We start from the raw sequence: 20413 nt of genomic DNA, 5'->3' as shown, positions 1-20413 counted from the left end.
TGTTTCAGGGGTCCGCTGGAATTGCTCAGTTTCAGAGCTACACAGCACAGCTCCATCGATGGAATAGTGCCCGCAGTCTGGCACCGCACATCAACTCTCTATTGATTTAAATAGGTGGCAGATGTGAAGTTCCTGGCCACTGTACAGTGAGTGATCAGCAAGGGTGCTGGCTTAAAGTCCCGGACAACCCCTTTAACCCCTTCACCCTCGGAGCTTTTTCCGGTTTTGCCTCTTCATTTTTCGCTCCCCTTCTTCCCAGAGCCATTTTTTTTATTTTGTCATCAATATGGCCATGTGAGGGCTTGTTTTTTGTGGGACGAGTTGTACTTTTGAACAACACCATTGGTTTTACCATGTCGTGTACTGGAAAACAGGAAATAAAATTCCAAGTGCAGTGAAATTGCAAAAAAAGTGCAATCCCACACTTGTTTTTTGTTTGGCTTTTTTACTAGGTTCACTAAATGCTAAAACTGACCTGATATTATGATTCTCCAGATCATTATGAGTTCATAGACACCAAACATGTCAAGGTTCTTTTTTATCTAAGTGGTGAAAAAAAATTCCAAACTTTGTTAAAAAAATAAAATAAATAAAATTGCGCCATTTTCCGTTACCCGTAGCGTCTCGTGATCTCAGGTTAAGTGAGGACTTATTTTTTGGGTGCCAAGCTGATGTTTTTAATGATATCATTTTGGTGCAGATACGATCTTTTGATCGCCCGTTATGGCATTTTAATGAAAGGTTGCAGCAACCAAAAACATGTAATTTTGGCATTTAAACTTTTCTCTTGCTATGCCGTTTAGCAGTTAGGTTAATCCTTTTATTTTATTGATAGCCTGGTCGATTCTGAATGTGGCGACACCAAATATGTGTATGTTTGATTTTTTTTTTGTTTTATTTTGAATGGAGTGAAAGGGGGTGATTTGAACTTTTATATATATATATTTTTTTTTTACTTTTGGCATGCTTCAATAGCCTCCATGGGAGACTAGAAGCTGCCATAACCCGATTGGCTCTGCTACATACAAGCGATGATCAGATCGGCTCTATGTAGTAGAATAGCTGACTTGCTATGACCGCTGACGACTGGGTGGCGCTCACAGCAATCCGGCACTGACAACCATAGAGATGTCCAGGAGACCTCGGGTTGTCATGCCGACACACTGGTGACCCGCAATCACGTGACGCAGGTCACCAGTGTGCGTATTTCCGGCGCGATTGCCGGACGCGCCATTTAAATGCCACTGTCAGTGGCATTTAACTAGTTAATAGCTGCGGGTGGATCACAATTCCACCCGCGGCTCTTGCGGGCACAAATTAGCTGTTCAAAACAGCTGACCTGTCCCGGGAAAGATGTAGGCTCACTGCCAGAGCCCACATCAAAGGGAGGGATACCGACATCGGTGTACTATTATGCCCGATGTCGGAAAGAGGTTAAAGGGGAATTGTTACCACATCAAAAGGGGCCAGTTTTTAAATCTTATTTCTGATGCTTCCCTGTGTATGTCTGTTTTCCCTTTTTAAAAAAATCACCCATCTAGTTCCAGAAGAAATGGGCCTTTATTTAGATCTTTTTTTTGTCTTTACCAGGGGGGCATGACTTTATGATTCAAGGGACTTTGCAGAGGCATTACTTTACGCTGCTCTAAAATTACCCTCTATATCTGTAACTGTATGGAGGATTTAAAAAAACTACCAAAAAAAGCCTACTCAGGGGAGCAGCAGAAATAGAATAACAGAAAAGAAATAGCCTCGTTTGACCTTTTAACGGGGTCCTCTTCAACGCCGGGACTGCATGACCCTTGAGTAGACACAGAACACCCTCTTGACTCATTAATATAGCGTTCCCAGACAACCAGTAAGACTCACAACCTACTCATTTTTGCCAGCAATAACGTTTAGATCAACTGTATCCCAAATTTAAGGTACTCCTTAACTGTGAAATAAGAGGAGTTCATGCAAAAAACAGATGGACACGTTGTTAAGGACTGGCGGAACGCACCATGTATAGATGGTACGAAACTAGGTGCGTTCGCAGTCCGAGGTCCACCGTGCAGGTAAAAGACCCTGCAGCTAGCAAGACGGACAATATGGCGGTACACTAAAGGATACACGCGTGGGTTAAACCTCACCCAGCGTGAAGAAAGCGATCCTGTTAATCCACAGGACCGCAGTACCGCACTAGTGCGCGAGCAAGTGGTCAGCGGACTTAACCCCAGAAGGGATTGGAGCCCGATTAGACCCTTGCTGGCGTAACACCGCAACTGGGTGTGTAGAGAACTTTAAGAAGTATAAGTGCACAAGAGTGCGAGCGATGCCGCACTAACGGACGCCACTAACCACCCAGACTCGGGTATGGAAAGCGCAAGGCAGGCGCACGGCGCCGTACTGGCAGGCACAGCTACAGGACGCTGAGATGTGTGTCTAGTGCTGTAGGCTAAGTCGGGCGCTAGGTAGCAGCCATACACCTTCCGCGAACAGACATTCAATAGGGAAGGGATTTCAAAGGACGACTTGCACTCACAACATACACACATCAACAATTGTTAGACAATACTAGCGCATGGCCGTGCGGTCATGCGCAGTTTATATAGGAGCAGCACAGGAAGTGGCCACAGCACTTTTGCCCTTCTAGGACCTGCCAAGAGGACCAATGGAATGTGCTGCAGAGCCTGAGCACATGACCCTCGATCTCCAACGGGAGACCTTACGCTGGGCATGCTCAGTACATGCAGACAAGGACTTAGTCCCAGAGAAGTCCGCTCGCTGCTGACCAGTACTGACTTTAATGGCAGAGACTGGAGAAGCAGCACTAACTCTCTGAACAGAGTGAGAATGAGCAAGACGCTGGGACCGACGTCCTTGCTGAGCAGGCTCCACTGCGGCTGGACAAGAATGGGAGACCGCAGCGGAAGTGGCTCGAGATTCCCCCAGTGCAGAAGCGGGAACTCGACCCCTAACATTACCCCCCCTCCTAGGGCCCCCCCCTCCTTGGGCCTCGCTACGTTCAAAGGCAGCAATGAGCTGCGGAGCCCGAATGTGCTCCACAGGCTCCCAGGTTCTATCCTCTGGACCATGACCCTTCCAATCCACCAAATAAAATTTTTTGCCACGTACCACCTTGCTTCCCACAATAGCATTCACCTCAAATTCATCCGTGGATGAACCCGATGTCCCAGCAGAAGACTCAGAAAACCGAGACAAGCGAACGGGCTTTAAGAGGGAAACGTGAAAGGTATCGGTGATACCAAGGCGTGGAGGAATGGCCAAACGGTAAACCACAGGGTTGACCTGTTCCAGAACTTTAAACGGGCCAATGTAGCGAGGAGCAAACTTAGTGGACTCAACTCGCAGCCTGATGTTACGGGCGGAGAGCCACACTAAGTCGCCGGGAGCAAAGACCGGAGCGGGGCGCCGGTGTGTATCAGCCGAAACCCTCATTCTCTCCTTGGAGGCCCGGATAGCATCCTGTGTGCGGTCCCAGATGTCACGTGCCTCCACCGCCCAGTCTGCCACCCTAGAATCGGTGGAGGACACGGGCATGGGCACAGGGACACGCGGATGCTGGCCGTAATTAAGGAGAAAAGGAGTTTGACCAGTGGAATCGGCTACGGCGTTGTTCAGGGCAAATTCCGCCCAAGGTAGCAAAGATGCCCAGTCATCCTGCCTAGCAGAGACGAAATGTCGCAAATATGTCACCAGAGTCTGGTTGGTTCTCTCCACCAACCCATTCGTCTCGGGATGGTAAGCAGAGGAGAGGTTTAACTCTATGCTGAGTAAACGGCAGAGCTCTCTCCAAAACCGAGATGCGAACTGGGGACCCCGATCGCTGACAATCTTATCAGGCATACCATGCAAACGGAAAACGTGTTTAACGAACAACACCGCCAAGGCCCGTGCTGAGGGTAACCGAGGAAGCGGCACCAAATGCACCATCTTAGAGAAATGGTCAGTGACAACCCAAATAATGGAGCAGCCACGCGACTTGGGTAGACCCACCACAAAGTCCATTCCGACCATCTCCCAGGGCCTGTCTGCCACCGGTAGAGGGTAAAGCAACCCAGCAGGCCGTTGCCGAGGAGACCGATTCTGGGCGCAAGAAACGCACGCCTGAATGTAGTCCCTGACATCTCGGGCCATATGCGGCCACCAGTATGTTCTCGCCAAAAGCTCTGATGTCCTCTTTGTCCCAAAATGCCCCCCCACTCTGGAGGAGTGAGCCCAAGAGAGAACCTCCGGTCGCAAGTTAGCTGGCACGAAAGTCTTGCCCGGGGGCACAGACTCTAGCGAAACCGGAGCTACAGTTCTCAGGCTCTCAGAAGGGACAATAAGCCGAGGCTCCTCCTCCTCCTCCTCAGATGACACTACGGAGCGGGAGAGAGCGTCGGCACGAACGTTCTTCTCCCCGGAGAGAAAATGGAGAGTAAAATGGAACCGGGAGAAGAACAGGGACCATCTAGCCTGGCGAGAATTCAGCCGCTGGGCCGTCTGTATATACACCAAGTTCTTGTGGTCAGTGAAGACTTGGAAGGGAAAGCGAGCTCCCTCCAAGAGGTGTCTCCACTCTGAAAAAGCCAACTTCATAGCTAGCAACTCCCTGTCCCCGATGGAATAATTCCTCTCCGCTGGTGTGAAGGTCTTGGAGAAGAAGAAGCAAGGATGCTTCCGACCTTGAGCATCCTTTTGGAAAAGGACTGCTCCAGCACCAACGGATGAGGCATCCACCTCCAAGATGAATGGTTTATCTACATCGGGGCGATGTAGGATGGGAGCGCTAGCGAAGTGTGACTTAATCGAGAGAAAGGCCTTGGAGACCTCCTCTGACCACAACTTGGGATTTGCTCCCTTCTTGGTGAGGGCGACCAAGGGAGCTACCAAAGTTGAGAAGTGTGGAATGAACTGGCGATAATAATTAATGAACCCCATAAAGCGCTGCACCGCTTTAAGAGAATGGGGTTCCTGCCAGTCCATTACAGCCTGTAGCTTGGCAGGATCCATAGCCAAACCCTGGGCAGAAATGATATATCCAAGGAAAGGCAAGGACTCCTGCTCAAACACACACTTCTCCAACTTAGCGTAGAGGGAGTTTGCCCGTAAGAGGTCGAAGACTTTGCGAACATCTCTCCGATGGGAGTCTATATCTGGAGAGTAGATGAGAATGTCATCCAGATAGACTACGACCGAGGTGGTGAGCATATCCCGAAAGATGTCGTTCACAAAGTCTTGGAAAACGGCTGGGGCATTACAGAGCCCAAAGGGCATCACTAGATATTCATAGTGCCCATCCCTGGTGTTAAAAGCCGTCTTCCATTCATCCCCCTCACGGATGCGAATCAGGTTGTAAGCACCCCGCAGATCTAACTTTGTAAATACCTTTGCTCCCCGTAGCCTATCAAAGAGCTCAGATATCAGGGGTAATGGGTACTTGTTCTTAACGGTAATTGCGTTAAGACCCCTGTAGTCTATGCATGGACGTAAGTCTCCAGTCTTCTTCTGTACGAAGAAGAACCCAGCCCCTGCCGGTGACACTGACTTCCTAATGAATCCTCTTGCCAGATTCTCCTGAATATACTGGGACATTGCCTCCGTCTCCGGGAGAGATAACGGGTAGACTCGACCCCGGGGAGGCTCAGCACCAGGCAAGAGGTCAATAGGACAGTCATAGGGGCGGTGAGGCGGAAGGGTCTCCGCAGCTCTTTTGGAGAACACGTCTGCATGGGACCAATAGTGCTTGGGGAGAGAGGAAAGATCTGCGGGTACCTGTGTAGAAGCAACCTGAACGCACTCCCTCTGACATCTACCCTCACAGGATTTACTCCATCCCAAAATTCTCCCAGAGGACCACTCAATATGAGGAGAATGGTAGCGAAGCCATGGCATCCCCAACAGGACCTCATCAATTCCCTCAGGAATGACTAATAGGGAGATTATCTCCTGATGTGATGGAGACACAGATAGGGTGAAAGGAATGGTTTGGTGAGTAATCTGTGAAGGGAGTGTTGACCCATTTACCACTCGAACGGTCACTGGCTGGGCGAGCATCACCAAGGGTATTGCGTGACGCTGGGCAAAGGCGGAGGACATAAAGTTACCCTCTGCCCCAGAGTCCAAGCATAGCTCGACCGTGAGAGTGGATGGGCCTATGGTAATTGTCCCCTTGAAGGACAACTTTGAGGCAAACGTCGCCGTGTCTAGTGTACCTCCTCCAACTGCCACTAGACGCTGACGTTTCCCCGACCGCTGAGGACTCTTGGAGGCAAGACGTCCTGACTGCTGGCGAACATGACGAACCTTATGTGCACGAGCGGACTGAGACTTGGATCCCGCTCGTGTCACCTCCAAGGTCTCATGTGACTCAGATGTCTGGACTGGAGATTTCAAAGGTTTGGCGAAGGTAGGAGCCAGCCGAAACCTCTGCCTACACTGGGCTCGTTCCAACCTCCGCTCGTTAAAACGGAGGTCTATACGAGTAGAAATAGATATTAACTCCTCCAGTGTGGCAGGAATCTCCCTAGTGGCCAGAGCGTCCTTAACATGGTCAGCCAGGCCCCTCCAGAATATGGGGATAAGGGCTTTATCCGACCACTCCAGCTCGGAAGCTAACGTACGGAATCGGACGGAAAAATGGCTGACCAAGGACTCACCCTGAGTTAATGCCAGTAGTTGGAGCGCTGTATCATGGGTGAGTTGAGGTCCTAGAAAGACCTTTTTCAGCGTGCCCAGAAACAACGGAGCACTCTGCACCACATGATCATCACGCTCCCACAGCGGCGTAGCCCACTCCAACGCCCTGTCCGACAACAGCGAGACAATAAATCCCACCTTAGCCCGCTCTGTAGGAAAACGTGCAGCCAGGAGCTCGAGGTGGATAGAGCACTGACTCACGAATCCCCTACAAGTTTTGCAATCTCCAGAAAATTTTTCTGGCAACGGGAGGCGGGATAATGTCGGAACAGGGGTGGCAGTGGACAAGGTTGCTGCCGCCACGCCAGCAGCCTTTACAGCAACTGCGGTAACATCCACAGCTGAGGTTGAGTTCTCGAGAACCTTCAACCTACCCTCCAACTGCTGGATATACCGCAAAGATTGCTGAATGTCCGCCATACTAGCCAGACCTTGGCGCTAGTATTATGTTAAGGACTGGCGGAACGCACCATGTATAGATGGTACGAAACTAGGTGCGTTCGCAGTCCGAGGTCCACCGTGCAGGTAAAAGACCCTGCAGCTAGCAAGACGGACAATATGGCGGTACACTAAAGGATACACGCGTGGGTTAAACCTCACCCAGCGTGAAGAAAGCGATCCTGTTAATCCACAGGACCGCAGTACCGCACTAGTGCGCGAGCAAGTGGTCAGCGGACTTAACCCCAGAAGGGATTGGAGCCCGATTAGACCCTTGCTGGCGTAACACCGCAACTGGGTGTGTAGAGAACTTTAAGAAGTATAAGTGCACAAGAGTGCGAGCGATGCCGCACTAACGGACGCCACTAACCACCCAGACTCGGGTATGGAAAGCGCAAGGCAGGCGCACGGCGCCGTACTGGCAGGCACAGCTACAGGACGCTGAGATGTGTGTCTAGTGCTGTAGGCTAAGTCGGGCGCTAGGTAGCAGCCATACACCTTCCGCGAACAGACATTCAATAGGGAAGGGATTTCAAAGGACGACTTGCACTCACAACATACACACATCAACAATTGTTAGACAATACTAGCGCATGGCCGTGCGGTCATGCGCAGTTTATATAGGAGCAGCACAGGAAGTGGCCACAGCACTTTTGCCCTTCTAGGACCTGCCAAGAGGACCAATGGAATGTGCTGCAGAGCCTGAGCACATGACCCTCGATCTCCAACGGGAGACCTTACGCTGGGCATGCTCAGTACATGCAGACAAGGACTTAGTCCCAGAGAAGTCCGCTCGCTGCTGACCAGTACTGACTTTAATGGCAGAGACTGGAGAAGCAGCACTAACTCTCTGAACAGAGTGAGAATGAGCAAGACGCTGGGACCGACGTCCTTGCTGAGCAGGCTCCACTGCGGCTGGACAAGAATGGGAGACCGCAGCGGAAGTGGCTCGAGATTCCCCCAGTGCAGAAGCGGGAACTCGACCCCTAACACACGTAGACTGACCCCATACATTCACAGCTACACATAATACATGGAATAGTAACCCGTTAGCCACTTATATTGTTCTGGATAGAGATGGTGAATGGGAGCTTAAAATACATCAAGTTAAACCGGGCAAAGTAAACGGCTCAAAATAGCCTTCGGTTGTGTGCAGCCCAGTTACCTGCTAGATTTGCTGACTGAAATCCATTCCCTCTGGCAGTTCTAAAGAGTCTGTGTCCCCTACTGAGTTCAAAGCCTCCTGACTGTAATAAGCCAGCCTGAGATATTGCAAACGGTACCAGTCTCACATTACATGGTACTCGCAACTAGGCTGATTCTCTGTGAGAAGGTAAAACAGGAGCGAGAGGAGGAGGTCTGGATCAGAGATAAAAAGTGTCTGAAAAAAGCTCAGCTTTAAACTATCAGGGGGACACCAAAAGCATTAACATGATGTCTGTACTGGAATCGGTAAATGTGCCGCACACCGAACGGCCAATATTCTCCTCTACTACCTTACAACTGTGCGTGCGGGGAATTAAAACTTTCCACAAGATGTCTCCACCTATGAGGGCTTACAGTCTACAAAGAAAGGGCAAAGGAGACATTAGAAGCTGCTCATACTGTAGTGTGGTGGCAGCAGGGTTATTGGAGGTTACAGGCTTAATTATGAGATGAGTTTTCAACAATGAAGGTTTCATAGATGGTTAGGAATCTGAAGGGTTCAGGTGGTGAGTTCTAGAGTACAGGGGTTCAAGGAAGTAGTCATGGAGAGGCTTATGGCAGACAGGAGGAAAAGATCTTGTGAAGATAAGATGGTACATTAGGTGAGGTCTCGGGAAGTTTGGTCAGAGACGTATGGACAACTTGTAAGTTATTGTTAATATTTTGAACTTAATTCTCTAGTCAATGGATAGTCATTAAACAGATAGGCTGAGAAAGAATGATGTTATAGAGACCAATGGATAGCAGGGTCGAAGGTGGATTTGAGGGCTTCAAGAGAAGAAGATGGGAGGTCACGGTAAAGGATGCAGCAGAAGTTTAGGTAGGAGATGACTAAACCATGCACTAACATTTTTCTTGAGTCAAAGTTGTGAAAAAAACAGATTCCAGAAACGTTTTCTTTCTGTGGAGGAGTTGGATGTATGGTTTGAAAGACAGACAGGCCTGAAAGGTTAAACTCAGGCAGGATATGAAACTGGGAAAGTGAGGAACCATTAACTGTCATTGACTGGTGGGAAATTAAGTGGAACACTATCTCTATGTACAGTATACTTTATCCGTCGTAAATGCTATCAGTTGTAAAGAGGACAAACACAATTTAAGACGCCATGTCTGGCTATGATTTTTTTCACTGTAGCCACTATAGGGGAAATTTAGTATTACATGGACGCCATTCAGAGCAGATCACATATTCGTTCTGGCTCTGGCTTATACAGGAAGTTCTCAAAGGGAAACTTCTTTCATGATTTCCATATCCCATAATAGGCAGTTGGATGGATGTTGCCCTGTGTGAGACTGTCCCATAATAACCATTTAAATGAGAGAGCGACCATATACTACATGGTTTCATTGGGTTCTTAAGACCATGAGCCGCTCTAGCAGCAGATCTTGAAAATGAGGCAATAATGTTAAAGAGAATCCATCTGTAGGATCAATCCTCCTAAGTCATCTATATAGGCAAGTAGGTCATAGGAAGCTGAATAGAATGATATCTTGATATCTGCAATATGATGTCTTATTTCAGAGAAATACTCATTTTTCTAAATATGTAAATGAGCTGTTAAGATCTATGGGTGGGACCAGACCTCCCAGGAAAAAGTACCTCTAGAACTTATTGTAAATAAAGGTGGGCATCACCAGTGTAAGTCCTGTAGATCAGCAGAGAAGATTATCACCCATACATGTCTCACACTTCTCCTTTCATTTAAAACAAACCCTGGGGCAGATTCTCAGGGAGATCTATGTCCAGCCCATAGATCTTAACTGCTCATTAAGAAAAAATTGGATTTCTCTGGAATAAAACATTGGATCATAGACATCAAGATATCATTTTAATCAACTTTTTAATAGCTACGTGCCCATATAGACTTTATAGGGGGTTGATCCTACTGCAAGATTTCCTTTATACTTTATACTGCAGCCATCTTACTGAAAATATGAGGCAGTTGCTTAAACCAATTGCAGAATAATATGTTATCACTTGAAAACCTTTCCTTTTCTTTCCTGTCTATATAAAAAGTGTCTGTGAAGCCAATAAAAAAAAATATTGCAAGTGATGATGACAAAAAAAAATATTGCAAGTGATGATGACGAAGAACATACTTCAAATTTTAACTGTTTCTTTGCCCGTCCGTCTGTGTCTTTGTCTCCTGCCTTCTTGTCTTCGCAGGAAAAAAGACCCTCGCTTTTCTCAGGAGGGAGAGCAACTGCAGAACATAAGAAAATCAGGTTATGGCAATGATAAAAGCAATACATTTGCCAAATACTTCCAGGGAAAAAATAACAATCTGGGGATATTTACACTGTAAAATGTATGCATGTTTTGTGTCCAGATTAAGGTGACTGTTTACTATTTTAAAAGATAAACTTATTTGGCCCATAGTGGTGTGCAAAAAAAAGGGGGGAGAAGGAAAGACAATGATCTGCAGCCTTCACATATTGGCCAAACAGTAAGAGAGATGTTTCTTCCTGTTCAAATGGAATATATGAAGGCTGCTACCGATCAGAGGTCCCTGATTGGCTGCAGTGGTCCCTGACATTTTCCTTGTTGGATTTTGATGCTGAATTTTAGCATTCTCAGACATTGTAAGCTATCACTTCATTTGCGTAATTGTGAGATGCATTTCCAGTGCATTCATTTGCTCTAGTGTATAATTCTAAGCAAAAATGTAATATACAAAGTTTGCTCTGGTAATAATGGATCTGTAAAGCACTAAAAGCCTAATGACTTATAATCCTCTGTTGCGACAAAATTCTTTGGGTTTTTTCTTCCTTTCCATTTCTTGACAGCTTTATACTGCACTCGTGTCATCATCAGCTCATATCAAATTATTACTCCCTGTACTGGATACTATCAAATCTAGTAAAGGGGAGAATCTCCTTATAGAGATAACCAGGTGAATCCTTACACTATTCCAAATAGGTGCCAAGAGTGTCAGGAAAGCAGTTTGGATACTTCCACCTTCCCCCCTCTGATATCTGCTTATTATACGGCTGAGTAAGATTTGGAGGAGTTGTAGGTAACTTCAAACCCTTCCAAAGTCAAGATCTTTTAACTTCTGCCCAAAAATACACTTTTACAATAATGCTGTTTTCTATGGTTATCACCAGCTTGATTAAATTAGCATTAAAGTATGATTTTTACACTACGTGCCCGCATTCTCCACCAAATGAAGATTTCGACTTCCTACCTTTTATTGAGTGCAATGAACCAGTGCCCCTAAGACTTTACAACTTAATTGTTTGCCTGATAAAAGATGCTGGCACTCTTCCAGCAATGAATAGGTTAACACCCCTGTTCAGACCATCTTAAACAGCACTTTGAAGTTCTTTTTCTCAAGGCTCAAAATACCTTGTTGGACTGAGATCAGAGGGGTATTAAACAGAATCGCTAATTAATTAAGCAAAGTTACATTTTTAAACAGTGTTTGTTGTGTTAGCCAAACACCCGTATGGAAAATCTTACCCCCCTCCATCCCTCCCTGAAAACATCAAAGCGCTCTCTCCTTCACCAACTATAAAAAGATGTGGGATCTTATCAGCTTTAGACTGGATTCTATGTACAAATAGCAGCAAGATTCGCTTTTGATCAGTGAGGATGTGAAAATTTTAGCGGAACAGTGGAATCCACCAACGCTGCATATTTTAATGCGAATTACATGCTGACTTGAAACAAAGACAAATCTAATACTTAGGGATAGAACAGTCAAACACTCTTCAGTTCAATTATTATATGGTATATGGAGGTATTGTTCTGACGAGACATAAGGCAACCGACATGCGAAGAAGTAACTAACGAATAATAAGAAAAATACCAATAACATTTACACTGACATGAATTCAGCTCCTTAAAAATACTTTTCTCAAATCACACTTTAATTTTTCTGAATTTTACTGAAAACTGCTACTAATTTCTACTGTAGCTTGTAAAAAAAGTTATTAATGGCATTAAAAAAGGCATAGTAAGTAATTATCCGCATGTCTAAACATCAACAGAGAGCAGGTACGTGGTCCAACATCCAAACATGCACACGTGTATACTTATATGCACACACACATATAATAACATACATTACGTGCCTTGTTACCCAGCAAATATTATGTTCTGCTCACGTGTACCATCTTCAAGACTGTGAAGAAAGCTAGCAGCACGTGGGCACGTTGGCTGGTAATTTCGTCTAAACACTGTAGCTGCCAAGAGGCTGGCACAGTGATAGAAGTATGCGTCCAATACACTGCTGAAGGAACGAACAAATCCTGCATAATTGTGGTAGATCACAACTGTTTCTTCAGTTATGTATATAACATAAGTTGTGAACGTAAAGTGGATTGGTCAGTTTGAAAACCGTGAGGAATCCAAAATGTTCCACTTGTTGGACCAGATGGCGGGTCATCACTCGGAGGTTGATGTTAGGATATAGATCTACAAGCCGAAATAAGTCACTAATTGACCCAACCCAAGCTCAAGACCTCAAACAGGGTGTCCCGGAAGTGAGATCCAGTAAAACACCGCCAGAGTTCTTTGGTCAGTGGACCAGATGGATGGGTCAGTCTTTTTAGTAGCTGGAATACTTTCCCTCAGAACCTCTGAGGAAGCTAGACAATTAGTGAAACACATGATCTCTTTGATGTAACTTTACAAACATGTATCCCTCCTAGTCATCTACCATGATGTACTTACACCATCTTTTATGTGTACACTTTACTTCTTTTCGTCTGGTAATCCCATATTCCTAATTGTCCTCCGATCTGATAAATCCAACCGCCATAATCCTGGTACAATTTACCAGTTGACCTGTGAACTTCGTGCTTAATGTGCGGGTGGGAATGTCTAGTTTTACCTGGCATGGAACAATGTGAAAAGCTCTGGATAATGAAAACACTACCAAAAAATGACTTCAACATCTTAAAGAGGTTGTCCAACCTCAAAGACATTTTTTTTTCTTCTTGAAGTCATTTTACATACAGGGCGCACGTGTGAGGACATAAAATCGTTGCATTGATTCATGTGATTTTTAAGTCGGTCCACTTAGTTTAATTTTAAACCTTCGCTTGTTCTCGGGGGTAACTGATAATAAGGTGTCTCCATAAACAGTCCTACATAGTGACGAGACGTATCCCAGCTTCTGCGTGCTGCACACATTCCCAGCATGCGCAAGCCTATGAACATTTTGTGAATTCCTTTCCACAAAAGTGATTATCAGTGTTTTGTTTACATTCATTAGACTGAAATCATTACCCCCGAGGACGGAATCTTTTTGACAGGGATAAGAATATAATTACACACCAGAGTCCATGGACTCATGGTAAAGAATGGGCTCTCTAGAGACGGGGGCAGACTGGGACCCTCATAGAAAGTTCTTATAGCTCTGTGGTCTTCATCTTTACACTGCTTATGCCATATTTTATACCACTATTTGTGTGAGACTCAATAGTAGAAACATTCTGTATGCCACCATATGTAAATGGAGACATATTTCTGTGGGTATTGCGCCTTCATACAACTATGAGGTTGTTTGCAGCTTCTTTTTACTTACTTTACATCTATGTCAATAACATACAGTATGTAAAACTTGCATGTTGAATTTTGTAACTTTTTTTTCGATCTTTTAGTCCCCATACCATCTAAATATTCCCATTTTGTTTGTATGGGAAGATGTGTTGTCAACAATGATGATTTTTAGAGTAACATAAAATATGTGACGAATGAGCATTCGCCGATTTTCTAGTAAATTGGTGCCATGTTTCCCAAACTCATGAAGTGTCCTTATGAATGCTCATACGGGACAGATGAAAAGGATCTTTAAGATCCACTTTTCTGGACAATTTTGTTTCTTAAAATGAACGTGTCAGCAGAGTTTTGCTAAGTAAACTACAGGCAGTGTCAGGTTGGTTGAGTTAAACTGATTAAAATGATACCTGGGGTGAAGAAATCCGTCTTGTAGTTCTTGTGTAATCAGTGTTAGAAGGTTTCAGTTAATGAGATGCCCGTGCTCTGGGGCTGCCTGTGAGCAGGTTTCTTTTTGGTTTCTCTGGCCTAGAGAAGGAAGAAAAGACTCTGCCTAGAGTCCTTCCCCTGAGCATAGGCATATCATTAACTGAAAACTAATAACACTGATTACACAAGAACTACAAGATGGATTTCTTCACCCCAGGTATCATTTCAATCAGTTTAACAATGTCAACCTGACAATGCCTGAAGTTTACTCAGTAAAATCCTGGTGACAGATGTGCTTTAATTAAATGCGTATATTTTGGGCTAAAAAAAAATCACTTTTGCAATTAAGTAAAAATATTGCACCGATTGCCTCCTATGGCCTCTGTGTCTATTGCTGGCTTCAGAGTAATCTGAGACTCCATTAGTCACCTCACTATGTGGAGGGTAACTAAACATTTAAAGCTGGGGTAGTTGCGGAGACTCAGAGCTTAACCCGGAGATGGTAAGAAAATGACAGTTTTTTGTATTTTCTGCATATAAGGAAATGTTTTTGGAAAGTGGACAAACCCTACGACTCCCAACATTTGTCTCTTCCATCATCAATCAATATAATAATAAAATCGAAGATGATGGAAATGTGCGTAGGTGGCACAAGGTCACACTCAGTGCATGCTACACGGGAGGGAAATCTGATACGGGGATCCGATGGCTCAGGCTCATTATAATGTAGGCAATGTGATCTGCTCAATCATATGGAACATGATGAGAATTCTGCTGTTGTCATGCTCTGTGTGTGGTCCACACATCCTAATGAGCAAGAATTACAGCTCACGTCTGCCATATCCTCTATCATCTGCATGAGGTTTATTAACAGTTCAAAACCAGTATGGAGTATATCATGAGAAGAGATGAGCCGCCTGGTCTGCGCAATGTCTGATCAGTCCTAATAACGCACTGTGTGTGGGCAAAGTACAAGCCAGACATGGAGCACAACCAATTTCGAGCATTATCATGCGCTAGGAGCCATTACCATGTGCATAAATAAATACAAATATACTTATGCAATTCAATAATTTCTTAAGCTTTATTCATATGCATTATTAACTCATAACCATCCCTTGCTTTATGCTTTGACATGCTGGTCTCATGAAGGTTAGGATGGCGATCAGCTGTCATTTCCAGCAGAAGCAATGGCCACATATATTCTAGCACATAGAGAGGTGTTCCCAAAATGGATGACCTAAAATGATCCATAAATGGTTTATTTGGTTGAAACGTCATCATATTTGCTATTATAACAAAATAAAGTCAATTAAAGAGGTTTTCTGGGGTTTATAATAATGTAGCCAACAGCCATACTATACTCACCTCTTCCATCCCCCGCCAGGCATCACCACTACTCTGCTGATTCCCAATTATTACATTCATGTGACCCCTGCAGTCAGTTGCTGGACACAGCAGATAAACAGCATACACTCCAGCATTACTGCTGATCGTATTGATGGGCTGCAGCTATCACAGGAATGCAGCATGTATGGTCACATAAGAAGTGTCGCTGGAGTAGTGAGGAAATCAAGAGGGGGTATAGGGTTTTTATCAAGATTCCACCACTCATGGTGTCCTATGGATGACAGCTCTGCCACCCTATGGGATCGAGGGCTTGCTGAGCTGTCATTACCATGAGTGGCAGGTCCACCGTCCAATATGAGGCAGAGGCGTGAGTTTTGTGACTGACAGCTCAGCCATCCTATCTGGATGGGTCTGTGGGATCTTTTGGAGGTGTCATCCATTCTGGGTGATTTCAGGGCTATTTGGCACTCTGACACTTGTCAGACCTTTGCTAATCGTAGATGTGCTCAAGTGCTGGCTTTGTGCTCTGAGTTGTATTCTGATCTCAGTTGAGGACCTTGGATTTATCTTTCACCATCTGTTTGACTTACCCCTTTGTCTTTGATCCACTTCCTTCCTGATACTGAGCCTGTGACCTGACTACCCTTTTGTCTTTCCTCTTTGTCTATTATGAGCCCTCTTGCTACAGACCCCAGACCTCTCGACTACCCAACCTCATGAAAAGTCCATTAGTAATGACTAGCATCACACTGAGTAGTGACTAGCATCACATAGAGTAGTGACTAGCATCTCACAGAGTAGTGACTAGCATCACACTGAGTAGTGACTAGCATCTCACAGAGTAGTGACTAGCATCTCACAGAGTAGTGACTAGCATCACACAGAGTAGTGACTAGCATCACAGAGTAGTGACTAACATCCCACAGAGTAGTGACTAGCATCTCACAGAGTAGTGACTAGCATCTCACAGAGTAGTGACTAGCATCTCTCAGAGTAGTGATTAGCATCTCTCAGAGTAGTGACTAGCATCTCTCAGAGTAGTGACCAGCATCACACAGAGTAGTGACTAGCATCACACAGAGTAGTGACTAGCATCACACAGAGTAGTGACTAGCATCACACTGAGCAGTGACTAGCATCTCACAGAGTAGTGACTAGCATCTCACAGAGTAGTGACTAGCATCACACAGAGTAGTGACTAGCATCACACAGAGTAGTGACTAGCATCTCACAGAGTAGTGACTAGCATCTCACAGAGTAGTGACTAGCATCTCACAGAGTAGTGACTAGCATCACACAGAGTAGTGACTAGCATCTCACAGAGTAGTGACTAGCATCTCACAGAGTAGTGACTAGCATCACACAGAGTAGTGACTAGCATCACAGAGTAGTGACTAACATCCCACAGAGTAGTGACTAGCATCTCACAGAGTAGTGACTAGCATCTCACAGAGTAGTGACTAGCATCTCTCAGAGTAGTGATTAGCATCTCTCAGAGTAGTGACTAGCATCTCTCAGAGTAGTGACCAGCATCACACAGAGTAGTGACTAGCATCACACAGAGTAGTGACTAGCATCACACAGAGTAGTGACTAGCATCACACTGAGCAGTGACTAGCATCTCACAGAGTAGTGACTAGCATCTCACAGAGTAGTGACTAGCATCACACAGAGTAGTGACTAGCATCACACAGAGTAGTGACTAGCATCTCACAGAGTAGTGACTAGCATCTCACAGAGTAGTGACTAGCATCTCACAGAGTAGTGACTAGCATCACACAGAGTAGTGACTAGCATCTCACAGAGTAGTGACTAGTGTCAGTCTTTTTATTTAGCTTATTTCCAACTTTTCACTAAATTTTAATAAATCTTCAAAACTCATCTGGAGTAAAGTTATATAGAAGAAAAAAATGCTCCATAAAGGACTGAAAAGCTCTCACAGCCAGTTGTCAGGACTAGCACACACCTCATCCTTCAGCTTAAAGGGGACAGTATGCCGCACAAAATAAAGAAAGTGCATACTTACCTCATAGACCCGCTGCAATGTGTTTCCCAGCAATCATGTGACATTTTATGTTGCGTGACCGACTGCAATCATCAAACGGAATAGAGAAAGCTGCAGCTGATAAGTGCTGATCGGCTGCAGCGGTAATGATAATTAGCAATGTATTGAGACCACTGAGAGACACAGAGCTGCTCTGAGATGGAAGCAAGCATTTTTATAAAGGGAATCTGTCACCAGCTTTTTGCTACCCCATCTGATAGTAGCATGATGTAGGGGCAGAGACTCTGTTTCCAGCGATGTGTCACTTAAAGGGCTTTGATAAAAGCACTGTTTTCTCTGCTGCAGATCTCACAGTTCTTTGAATGCTGAGCTCTGTATAACCCCGCCCACACCACTGATTGGCAGCTTTCTGTGTACACTGGGCATAGGTAGAAAACTGCCAATCAGTTTTGGGGGTGAGGTTACAGAGCTCATGAATTTGAAGGACTACATGGCAGCAGGTTTACTAGTCCTCTCTAGTGATAATCTCCTGCTGATAAACCTGTGATTATTTCAAAACTACAGCAAGCAGCCCTGTAAGTGACACATTGCTTGAATCAAAGTATCTGTTTCCACATTATGCTGCTCTCAGATTATGTGGCAAAATTATCACTAACAGCGCTGGGACAAGCTGGCCGGGGCAGCACAGCAGCAGAGAGGACCTATGGAAGAGAGGTTGTCAGGCAGTGGTTAATAGTGGTTTGCGTGTGCTTGCATGTGTATGGGAAGGGTTAAGAAAACTGTCAGCCGACTACTATCTATGGTATTTGGGCAACTTTAGAAATGATGTAACTACATAGGGGGTACACATGCCAGCAACCCCCTGCAAAAATATAAATTAGTTTCTTCACAACTACTACCCCCTGTGCATTATGAAAATTCCTAAACTGCTCTTTAGAAGATCAGTCACAGCTGGAAAACATAGTTTATTAATGGGGCGTGTTTCACCCCTAATCCATTATCTGGGGATCTGGCTGCCGTATACCTGAGTGACAAATCCTATCTGATGTATCAAATGTCAGCAATCTGCCTATACATCAGGGGAATGGTCTGGAGGATGAAAACTCAGGATCTGATTAAGAGCATGACCTCCCGAGTAATGGCTGAGCATTAATAAATTGCCATGACTGATCCTCCTGAAGATAGGCAGACTTCTGCCAATTAAAGAAGCATTAGATATACCCCGAGCCGCAGCACAATGATGTATTCTTTGTCTACAAACAGCCTTTGTACTTTCTGTTTTCCTTCATTAAAGTTACATCACACATAGTTTAGATAGCAAAAATAACATTTGCAGAGCATGTGAGGCTTTGCAAAAAAAGAAAAGGCGAACTTTCAAAGCACAGGCTGGTACTGGATCGCGTCAGCATTTCAATAAGGATTATATGCAAAACAAAACAAAAAAAATCTTCTCCAGGAACAAAAAAAACTTTGCAAGGCAAAAAAATATCTAAATCGGGTTTGCGCCGACTGCTGATTACATCTTGCCACCCATGCTCCAAGATTAAAGAAGGTTCATATTAATTATAAAGCTCAAAAGTGAGAGAGGCTTCCACTAGAACCACAAGAAGTAATCCATTTGATCAATCATTTGGGTTCCATAAATATGGATAGCCAAGTTTTATAAACCCCCTTTGCCAATTGCACGGTGTTAGGGCTAGCGGAACGCACCAAATAATTAAATAGATAGAATAAGGTGCGTTCGCAGCTCGGAGTCCACCGTGCAGAGATGGAACCTGCTGCTAAGTAATGATGGACTATATGGTGGTACAATGAGGATACACACATGGGTTAACTTCACCCTGTATGAAGCGAAGCGAACCCCGTTACGTCAAAGGGCCGTGGTACCGCACAGAGAGCGCAAGCAAGGAATCACAGAACTCTATCCCAGGACACAGGATTAGAGTTAGTGTAGACCTCTTGCGCTCGACACCACAATTGGGGTATCAGAGTAACTAATATACACAGAAGTGCGTGCTGTGCCACACTAGCGGACGCCACTAACCACCCAGACTTGGGTAAGGTAAGCGCTCTAATAGCGCACGACGCTGCACTGTCAGTCACAGCAGTTAGACGCTGTTTACGTGTGGCTTTATGCTGATAGCTTAGCCAGGTGCTAGATAGCAGACATCCACCTTTCGTGAGCAGTCATACACAAGGGAGGGGATGTTTAAAGAACGACTTGCACTCATCAACACACACATTTTCAAATGTATACTAGCGCATGGCCGTGCAGCCATGCGAACCTTTTATAGCTGCAGCAAGTACAGGACCTTCCCAGAAGGACCAATGGGAGTCTGCCACAGAAGAAGAACACCTTCAGGGCCTTCCTAGAGGACCAATGGGATTTGCTGCAGTATCTAAGCATGTGACGCCCAACCTCTAATGGGAGGTCGTCCCGTGGGCATGCTCAGAAAGGGGAAAGCTGGACTTAGTCCCAGAGAGACCTGCTCGCTGCTGAACACTGCTGGCTATAAGGACAGAGCCTGGAAGGGCAGTAGCAACCAGTCGTCCAGTATCAGCCTGAGCTAGAAGTTGGGACAGACGTCTCCACTGAGCAGACTCCACTGCGGCTAGAGAAGAATGGGAGACCGCAGCGAGATGTTCGAGGTTCCCCCTGTGCAGAGGCAGGAACTCGACACCTAACACACGGTCAATGTGGGCATTGCTTCAGTTCTCGATATAATGAAATATTGATATACTGCCTTTTTTATGTCATAGAATATAAACTGAGATTTATTCACACTACATATTAA

General features: G+C 45.2%; 1 protein-coding gene across 1 annotated transcript in view; it reads right to left on the bottom strand.

Moving 5' to 3' along the window:
- NKD1 (NKD inhibitor of WNT signaling pathway 1) overlaps positions 1-20413 on the bottom strand; it is a 107480-nt gene that overhangs the window by 12385 nt on the left and 74682 nt on the right. The window contains exon 5 of the mRNA XM_069738479.1: positions 10429-10532. Within this exon, the coding sequence (XP_069594580.1) occupies positions 10429-10532 (104 nt within the window). The remainder of the gene's footprint in view (positions 1-10428; positions 10533-20413) is intronic.

Source organism: Ranitomeya imitator, chromosome 9, assembly GCF_032444005.1.
Source record: "Ranitomeya imitator isolate aRanImi1 chromosome 9, aRanImi1.pri, whole genome shotgun sequence".
NCBI classification, from domain to species: Eukaryota; Metazoa; Chordata; class Amphibia; order Anura; family Dendrobatidae; genus Ranitomeya; species Ranitomeya imitator.
Note: the sequence above shows the minus strand (reverse complement) of the source record. Positions and strands in the feature narration are given on the sequence as shown.